This window comes from Triticum urartu, chromosome 3A (genome assembly GCF_056163025.1).
Source record: "Triticum urartu cultivar PI428250 chromosome 3A, HENAU_Tu73, whole genome shotgun sequence".
In the NCBI taxonomy this organism is placed as follows: Eukaryota; Viridiplantae; Streptophyta; class Magnoliopsida; order Poales; family Poaceae; genus Triticum; species Triticum urartu.
In genome coordinates, this window is record NC_141875.1 from 225948498 (window position 1) to 225958843 (window position 10346).

At 50.5% G+C, this 10346-nt stretch overlaps 1 protein-coding gene across 1 annotated transcript; it reads right to left on the reverse strand.

Annotated features, from left to right (window-relative positions):
* Positions 1-1747: 1747 nt before the first annotated feature.
* On the reverse strand, positions 1748-2767 carry LOC147979290 (uncharacterized). Its single transcript, XM_087515135.1, has one exon. The coding sequence runs from the start codon at positions 2765-2767 to the stop codon at positions 1748-1750; it is 1020 nt and encodes a 339-aa protein (XP_087371261.1).
* Positions 2768-10346: the final 7579 nt, after the last annotated feature.

Genomic DNA, 10346 nt, shown 5'->3' on the forward strand with positions numbered 1-10346 from the left:
TGTCGCTTGTTGGGGTTGATCTTTTATTTTGGTACCGTAGTCAGACCATGAGTGTATTGGTTGATGTAATGTTATTTATGTACTTTGTGTGACGTGGCGAGTGTAAGTCAACTATGTACCTTTCCCCTTATTATCTATTTACATGGGTTGTTGTGAAGATTACCTTACTTGCGACATTGCTTTCAATGCGGTTATGCCTCTAAGTCGTGCTTCGACACGTAGGAGATATAGCCGCATCGAGGGCGTTACATTGTCCCACGCCACCATGCACTTGCCAGCCGGGGCCTCAAGGCTAGCACACCAGAGAAAGCTCCAGCAGATTTTGTTTATTGCGGCAATTGTCTTCTGTGGCAGGTCAATCGCGAGCATGGCATGTAAAGGGATGGCACAAAGAACTTCTTATACCAGGATTAGGTGCCCACTCTTCGGCATAGAGGCGGCCTTCCATCGTGGCAGCGCCCACGCCAGTTGGTCCACCAGATCGGCAAGCTGGGCCACTGCTTGTTTGCGCAAGGTGAGAGGCAAGCCGAGGTACTTGCATGGGAAGCTACCTTGAGTGCAGCCCAGAACCTGCCCAACTGCTTGGATCTCGCCGGCCGAGCAGCGTATAGGATAGGCAGCGCTCTTATTCATGTTAATCCGGAGGCCCGAAGCCTCCCCGAACAATTGGAGAAGGGCCGTGCATGCTTCTAGGTTAACAACATTGGGCTTGATGAAGATCATGACGTCGTCTGCAAACATTGATAGACGGTGCTGTAAGCCAGTGGTCGCAAGAGGCACCAGACCCCCCCCCCCCGTTGCACCGCGAGATCAAACATCCTATGCAATGTCTCCATGATCAATATGAAGAGAATGGGTGAGAGCGAGTCGCCTTGGCGAAGCCCAACGCGATTGAGGATCGGCTTCTCCGGGGTCCTGTTTGCTAAGATCCTTGTAGAGGACTTTGCCAAAAGGCCGCAAATCCAGGAGAGCCACCGGTGTCCAAAACCCATGCTGCGCAACACTTCCACCAAGAATTGCCATTGCACCGAGTCAAACGCTTTAGATATGTCCAGTTTGAGCATCACAGCCGGTGTCCGGAGGGCCTGGAGTCAACGAGTGGTAGCTTGAACAAACATAAAGTTGTCATGAATTGATCAGCCTTTAACAAATGTGCTTTGGTGCTTTCCAACCAGCCTAGGGAGGTCCACCGCCAGCCTTGTCGCCAACACCTTGACAAAGATCTTGATCGCACCATGGATGAGGCTTACAGGGCGAAAGTCCTTGATATCCAGCGCACCATCCACTTTGGGGAGTAAAGTCACCAGTGCCTTGTTGATAGCCGGCATGCCCCGCATATCACCGCAATAGAAAACCCCCAAAGCTCTCATGAGGTCCTCTTTAATTATGGGCCAGCAGGAGGCAAAGAATCTCCCGGTGAATCCGTCCAGCCCCGGTGCCTTGTCTAGGGGCATAGATTTGACCACCTTCTCAACTTCCTCCTCCGTGAACGGCACCTCGAGATGTGACAGATCAGTGGTATGCGTCTGCAAAAGGGAGAAATCCAGAGATGAGCTCCTCGCTGGTGGCCGCCCGAACAGCTGCTCGTAATATTCATCGATGACATCCGCAATATCCTCTTGTCCTGTGGCAATCCGGGCCCCGCTTTGGATGCTGGTGATCATGTTCTTTCTCTGGCTATGTCGGGCATGTTGGTGGAAGAAAGAAGTGTTGGCATCCCCTCCCTCAGAATGGGGAGGCGAGAGCGCTACCGCGCGATCGTGCGTCCCAGCGAGCTAAGGCCCAGCAGCTTGCGCTTTAGAAGCCCCCTCAAGGCCCTCTCCCGATCTATCAGATCGCGTGAATCCATAGCCTTATCTAGCCTAAAGATCACTTCCATGGCAACTGCTATTTGGAGCTTGATGCTGCCAATGGACTGGTCGCTCCACTTCTTCAGTGCTTTCACCATTTTCCTGAGCTTCCCATCTAGCACAACGAACGGGTTGCCCTCACTTGGGACAGATTTCCACGCCTCCTCCACTGTGTTGTAAAACCCATCCACCTTTGGCCAAAAGGCTTCAAATTTAAAGCGTCTTCCCATACAGAGCTCAACGTTGAGATCCAGGAGGAGGGGGCAGTGATCAGATACCGCTGATCCCAGAGCCGAGAGGCAGCAGGTCGGGTGCGCCTCCTCCCAGGACGTGGTGCTGAATATGTGATCAATCTTCTCAAGCGTAGCATGAGCCCGGTCATTGGACCATGTGCAGTGCCGCCCATTCAGGTATACCTCCTTAAGACGGAGGAAGTTCAGTTTAGACCGGAAGCGGGCGATCATCCTCCTGTTAACAAGTTCATTGTTCTTGTCTTCCTGGTTCACCAAGAGGTTGAAGTCTCCTGCGAGAACCCGCGGTCCAACCAGCAGTTCGCGGACCTCAACGATCTCCTCCATGAACTCAATCTTCTCTCTGTCCAGTTGGGGCCCATAGACCCTCGTCAGCCACCACTCAGTCCCCTCGTACGGCTTCACCAGGGCCGTCAACGTATTTTGGGTGTAGTGTGGGTTCGTCAGATTGACAGTCGTCGCATCCCAAGCAATAAGAATTCCACCTCTCGTGCCCACTGCCGGCAGATAATAAAACGTTTCAAATCTATTACCAAGGCAATGGACTACCACGTCCCTTGTTACAACCTCCAGCTTTGTTTCCTGGAAGCAGACAATGGTTGGTTTGGCCGTGCTAACAACCTGTGACACCGCGTTGCGGCGGGCTGGGTTATTTAGCCCGCGCATGTTCCACACTAGGGCTTTGATCGGTACAGTAGACATAAGAATAGCCCACGTACCGCACCCCCCTCCAACTCTACAGCCGGTCCTCCACCATGCCTTCCTGGCTAATGAGCGGTAGGGCAGACGCCTCCCACCCGAAAAGAGCCAAAATCGCCTTCATTTGGTCGTCCTTCAGTGGCCGCTCGAACAGTTTTGCAAACATCTCAAGCGCTTCATCACTAATTATGTCAGCCTCATTAGCTAAACAAAGCTTGCGAATCAGGACCTGCTACTGTTTGGATGCAGCCGAGCCCCGACTCCCTCCTTTGGCAAGGCGCACACTCCTCCTGGGATTGGACACTGGAGCACGCCTCTGCCTTGGGCGTGTTCTCGCGGGCCCCCCATCTACTTGGCTGGACGCCAGGAGCGGCGTGAGCGCACGCCGTAGCTTGGCGCAGAGCTCTTCCACCGGGCTATGTAGCCTGGGCGGCGTGCATGGGCTGCATGGCAACTGGCCAACGGGGGCAGGACTGGTGGCCGGGTCACGAGCCTCCGAACCATAATCATGTCCTCATTCTGCATGCCCACCGCGGGCAGCGGGTCCACCGGGTTGGTCAGGCTGCCACGCAGAGCCGACCCCACATCAGATTTCATCCCCATCACGCAGCCATCAGACCTCATTTTGTCCACCTCCTGAGGAAGCAAGCGGTCACTGTCGTGTCTATCCCCCTCGGTTTGAGCACCTATGATCCCAACCGTCGCCTTGGAGCGGTCAACCTCGTTGACTTGCAAGTGGACCGAGCCCACCATAAAGGCCTGCAGCGACCCCTCCACCCCTGCCCGCGCGCCGCAGATGCGGCCGGACGATCTGGCACCCACCGGCTCTCCAGCCAGCACCTCATTGGTTCTTGCCAACCCAATCTCCTATACACATGCAGCCACATGCCATCTTGGCAGAGAGACCGAGGCAGGGGACGGTTGCGGCTGATCCACTATCGGGTTTCCCGCACCGGCTGGCGCCATGGGGGCAGGAGCCAAAAAGTGTTTGCCCACCGCACTTTGGGCCGGCTCCACCTCGCTGCTACCGGGTGGGAGCGCCACATGTCCGTCTACCGTTGGTCGTGCCTCACACTGCCCTGTGGGTCCAGCCTCGCCCATGACGATCGCGTCACAGCTCGACCCGCAAACTGATGAGAGACCACCCTCCTAGCAAGCCGCCACGGGCCGGGAAGCAGACTGCTGCCCCTCGGGCGTCGAAGCCGCCGAGCCGACCAGCCCCCTAGCGGCCAGCTGACGGCGACTAGCATTGGTGGAGCTCTCCGCCATGTCCGAATGCGGGAGGGGGGGGGGGGACGGCAGCGGCCAAGGAGGCGCGTCACCGGCGGGAGGGCCCTGACGGACCGACAATGCCATGCGCGAGATTGTGATGGGGTACCAAAATTCCTCCGGCGCCCCTGACGGCAGAAGGCCATCGCCCGAGCCGGGCTCCGGCACGAAAAACCTCCGGTGTCGAGGGATGTTGTCGGGGTCGAGCGTCCTCAGCCACACCTGGAAGCGTGACATGTCATGCCAGCTTGCCATGCGCTCCCCGACCTGCACAATGCGCCCACAGCCTCGCAGGATCACCTCCGCCGTCCTCCTAGACCGAGCATGGGCAGGCACGCCCACCAGCTCCAGGGGCACCAGGAATGGCAGCGAGGCCCCCGTTGGTTGAGCTTGCCGCATCCACGGCCGAAGGCCCAGACCAAACCCATTGCCAGGAGCGAACCCACGCTCCACCATGAGTTGTCAGATGAGGGGGTGCTTGCAGATGACCAGGAAATCTTCCGGGAAGAACGGTCGAATGGACATGTCATCTGGCCCAATACCGAACTCGCAATGCAGCGCCATCGCCGCGTCCGCCCGATCCACCGATGGCCGAGGGCTGGAGATTGTGACGACGACCATGCATGCATGGTCGGCCTCCATGCGCTAAAGTTCCTCCGAGAACTCCAGGAAGCAGCAGCCGTCGACGTCCGCCGCAGCCGAGTGCAGAGACTGAGGCCGCTCCACTACGGCAGAGCCTCCCTAAAAGTGCACCGAAAAGTCTGGCGCTACCATGCTGGCCGCCGAGGAGGACTGGGTGACTTGGCACCAACTTCGAGGGAAGCGGACCATCCCCAAGGGCGGCGGCCCAGGAGGCGGGGGCGGAGGCACAAGACCAAAGCAGGTTGGTGGCGGTGTTGGGGAACGTAGTAATTTCAAAAAAATTCCTACGCACACGCAAGATCATGGTGATGCATATCAACGAGAGGGGAGAGTGTGTCCACGTACCCTCGTAGACCGAAAGCGGAAGCGTTAGCACAACGCGGTTGATGTAGTCGTACGTCTTCACGATCCGACCGATCAAGTACCGAACGCACGACACCTCCGAGTTCTGCACACGTTCAACTCGATGACGTCCCTCGAACTACGATCCAGTCGAGTGTTGAGGGAGAGTTTCGTCAGCACGACGACGTGGTGACGATGATGATGTTCTACCGACGCAGGGCTTTGCCTAAGCACTGCTACGATATGATCGAGGTGGATTATGGTGGAGGGGGGGCACCGCACATGGCTAAGAGATCAAGAGATCAATTGTTGTCTCTATGGGGTGCCCCCTCCTCCGTATATAAAGGGGGGGAGGAGGAGAGGGCCGGCCAAGGGGGTGGCGCGCCCTAGGAGGGGGAAACCTACTCCAAGTAGGTTTGCCCCTCCCTTTCCTAATCCAAGGAGGGGGAAGGAAGGAGTGGGAGAGGGGAAAGGCAAGGGGGCGCCCCCTTTCCTTGTCCTATTCGGACTCAAGGGGAGGGGGCACGCCTCTTGCCCTGGCCGGCCCCTCTCTGTCCACTAAGGCCCAACAAGGCCCATTAGTTCTCGGGGGGGGGGGGGGGTCCGGTAACCCCCGGTACTTCGATAAATGTCTGAAAACTTCTGGAACCTTTCAGGTGTCCAAACATAGTCGTCCAATATATTGATCTTTACATCTCGACCATTTCGAGACTCCTCGTCATGTCCGTGATCACATCCGGGACTCCGAACTACCTTCGGTACATCAAAACAAATAAACTCATAATATAACTGTCATCTAACTTTAAGCGTGCAGACCCTACGGGTTCGAGAACTATGTAGACATGACCGATACACGTCTCCGGTCAATAACCAATAGCGGTGTTGGGGAACGTAGTAATTTCAAAAAAATTCCTATGCACACGCAAGATCATGGTGATGCATAGCAACGAGAGGGGAGAGTTTTGTCTACGTACCCTCGTAGACCGAAAGCGGAAGCGTTAGCACAACGCGGTTGATGTAGTCGTACGTCTTCACGGCCCGACCGATCAAGCACCGAAACTACGGCACCTCCGAGTTCTAGCACACGTTCAGCTCGATGACGATCCCCGGACTCCGATCCAGCAGAATGTCGGGGAAGAGTTCCGTCAGCACGACGGCGTGGTGACGATCTTGATGTTCTACTGTCGCAGGGCTTCGCCTAAGCACCACTACAATATTATCGAGGACTATGGTGGAGGGGGGCACCGCACACGGCTAAGAGATCAATGATCAATTGTTGTGTCCATGGGGTGCCCCTGCCCCCGTATATAAAGGAGCAAGGGGGGAGGCGGCCGGCCTAGGAGGAGGGCGCACCAAGGGGGGAGTCCTACTCCCACCGGGAGTAGGACTCCTCCTTTCCTTGTTGGAGTAGGAGAGAAGGAAAGAGGAGGAGAGGAAGAAGGAAAAGGGGGCTGCACCCCTTGTACAATTCGGACCAGAGGGGGGCCACGCTCCTCCTTCCTTTTGGCCTCTCTCCTTTATTCCCGTATGGCCCAATAAGGCCCATATACTCCCCGGCGAATTCCAGTAACTCTCCGGTACTCCGATAAATACCCGAATCACTCGGAACCTCTCCGATGTACGAATATAGTCATCCAATATATCGATCTTTTCGTCTCGACCATTTCGAGACTCCTCGTCATGTCCCCGATCTCATCCAGGACTCCGAACTCCTTCGGTACATCAAAACTCATAAACTCATAATATAACTGTCATCGAAACTTTAAGCGTGCGGACCCTACGGGTTCGAGAACAATGTAGACATGACCGAGACACGTCTCCAGTCAATAACCAATAGCGGAACCTGGATGCTCATATTGGCTCCCACATATTCTACGAAGATCTTTATCGGTCAAACCGCATAACAACATACGTTGTTCCCTTTGTCATCGGTATGTTACTTGCCCGAGATTCGATCGTCGGTATCTTAATACCTAGTTCAATCTCGTTACCGGAAAGTCTCTTTACTCGTTCCGTAATACATCATCTTGCAACTAACTCATTAGTTGCATTGCTTGCAAGGCTTTAAGTGATGTGCATTACCGAGAGGTCCCAGAGATACCTCTCCGACAATCGGAGTGACAAATCCTAATCTCGAAATACGCCAACCCAACAAGTACCTTCGGAGACACCTGTAGAGCACCTTTATAATCACCCAGTTACGTTGTGACGTTTGGTAGCACACAAAGTGTTCCTCCGGTAAATGGGAGTTGCATAATCTCATTGTCATAGGAACATGTATAAGTCATGAAGAAAGCAATAGCAACATACTAAACGATCGAGTGCTAAGCTAACGGAATGGGTCAAGTCAATCACATCATTCTCCTAATGATGTGATCCCGTTAATCAAATGACAACTCATGTCTATGGCAAGGAAACATAACCATCTTTGATCAACGAGCTAGTCAAGTAGAGGCATACTAGTGACACTCTGTTTGTCTATGTATTCACACATGTATCTTGTTTCCGGTTAATATAATTCTAGCATGAATAATAAACATTTATCATGAAATAAGGAAATAAACAATAACTTTATTATTGCCTCTAGGGCATATTTCCTTCAGTCTCCCACTTGCACTAGAGTCAATAATCTAGTTCACGTCGCCATGTGATTTAACATCAATAGTTCACATCTTTATGTGGTTAACACTCATAGTTCACATCGACATGTAACCAACACCCAAAGGGTTTACTAGAGTCAGTAATCTAGTTCACATCGCTATGTGATTAACACCCAAAGAGTACTAAGGTTTGATCATGTTTTGCTTCTGAGATAATTTTAGTCAACGGGTCTGTCACATTCAGATCCGTAAGTATTTTGCAAATTTCTATGTCTATAATGCTCTGCATGGAGCTACTCTAGCTAATTGCTCCCACTTTCAATATGTATCCAGATTGAGACTTAGAGTCATCTGGATCAGTGTCAAAATTTGCATCGACATAACCCTTTACGACAAACCTTTTTGTCACCTCCATAATTGAGAAAAATATCCTTATTCCACTAAGGATAATTTTGACCGCTGTCCAGTGATCTACTCCTAGATCACTATTGTACTCCCTTGCCAAAATCAGTGTAGGGTATACAATAGATCTGGTACACAGCATGGCATACTTTATAGAACCTACGGCTGAGGCATAGGGAATGCCTTTCACTCTCTTTCTATCTTCTGCCGTGGTCAGGCTTTGAGTCTTAGTCAATTTCACACCTTGTTACACAGGCAAGAACTCTTTCTTTGACTGTTCCATTTTGAACTACTTCAAAATCTTGTCAAGGTATGTACTCATTGAAAAAACTTATCAAGCGTCTTGATCTATCTCTATAGATCTTGATGCTCAATATGTAAGCATCTTCACCGAGGTCTTTCTTTAAAAAAATCCTTTCAAACACTCCTTTATGCTTTGCAGAATAATTCTACATTATTTCCGATCAACAATATGTCATTCACATATACTTATCGAAATGTTGTAGTGCTCCCACTCACTTTCTTGTAAATACAGGCTTCATCGCAAGTCTGTATAAAACTATATGCTTTGATCAACTCATCAAAGCGTATATTCCAACTCCGAGATGCTTGCACCAGTCCACAGATGGATCGCTGGAGCTTGCACATTTTGTTAGCACCTTTAGGATTGACAAAACCTTCTGGTTGCATCATATACAACTCTTCTTTAATAAATCCATTCAGGATTCAGTTTTTTTATCCATTTGCCAGATTTCTTAAAATGCGGCAATTGCTAATATGATTTAGACAGACTTAAGCATAGATACGAGTGAGAAACTCTCATCGTAGTCAACACCTTGAACTTGTCGAAAACCTTCTGCGACAATTCTAGCTTCGTAGATAGTAACACTACTATCAGTGTCTGTCTTCCTCTTGAAGATCCATTTAATCTCAATGGCTCGCCGATCATTGGGCAAGTCAATCAAAGTCCATACTTTGTTCTCATACATGGATCTCATCTCAGATTTCATGGCCTCAAGCCATTTTGCAAAATCTGGGCTCACCATCGCTTCTTTATAGTTCGTAGGTTCATCATGGTCAAGTAACATGACCTCAAGAACAGGATTATCGTACCACTCTGGTGCGGATCTCATTCTGGTTTACCTACGAGGTTTGGTAGTAACTTGATCTGAAGTTACATGATCATCATCATTAGCTTCCTCACTAATTGGTGTAGTAGTCACAGGAACAGATTTTTGTGATGAACTACTTTCCAATAAGGGAGCAGGTACAGTTACCTCATCAAGTTCTACTTTCCTCCCACTCTCTTCTTTCGAGAGAAACTCCTTCTCTAGAAAGGATCCATTCTTAGCAACGAATGTCTTGCCTTCGGATCTGTGATAGAAGGTGTACCCAATTGTCTCCTTTGGGTATCCTATGAAGATGCACTTCTCCGATTTGGGTTTGAGCTTATCAGGTTGAAATTTTTTCACATAAGCATTGCAACCTCGAACTTTAAGAAACGACAGCTTAGGTTTCTTGCCATACCATAGTTCATACGGTGTCGTCTCAACGGATTTAGATGGTGCCCTATTTAACGTGAATGCAGCTATCTCTAATGCATAACCCCAAAACGATAGTGGTAGATCGGTAAGAGACATCATAGATCGCACCATATCTAATAAAGTACGGTTATGATGTTCGGACACACCATTATGCTGTGGTGTTCCAGGTGGCACGAATTTGTGAAACTATTCCACATTGTTTTAATTGAAGACCAAACTCGTAACTCAAATATTCGTCTCCGTGATCAGATCATAGAAACCTTATTTTCTTGTCACGATGATTTTCCACTTCACTCTGAAATTCTTTGAACTGTTCAAATGTTTCAGATTTATGTTTCATCAAGTAGATATACCCATATCTGCTCAAATCATCTGTGAAGGTCAGAAAATAACGATACCCGCCACGAGCCTTAACACTCATCGGAACGCATACATCAGTATGTATTATTTCCAATAAGCCAGTTGCTTATTCCATTGTTCCAGAGAACGGAGTTTTAGTCATCTTGCCCATAAGGGATGGTTCGCAAGCATCAAGTGATTCATAATCAAGTGGTTCCAAAATCCCATCAGCATGGAGTTTCTTCATGCGATTTACACCAATATGACCTAAACGGCAGTGCCACAAACAAGTTGCACTATGATTCTTAACTTTACATCTTTTGGCTTTAATATTATGAATATGTGTATCACTACGATCGAGATCCAACAAACCATTTTCGTTGGTGTGTATGACCATAGAAGGTTTTA

Bases quoted from the DNA above. Each gene is read 5' to 3' on its own strand.
- LOC147979290 (XM_087515135.1), bottom strand. From the start codon at position 2,767: ATGCGCGGGCTAAATAACCCAGCCCGCCGCAACGCGGTGTCACAGGTT.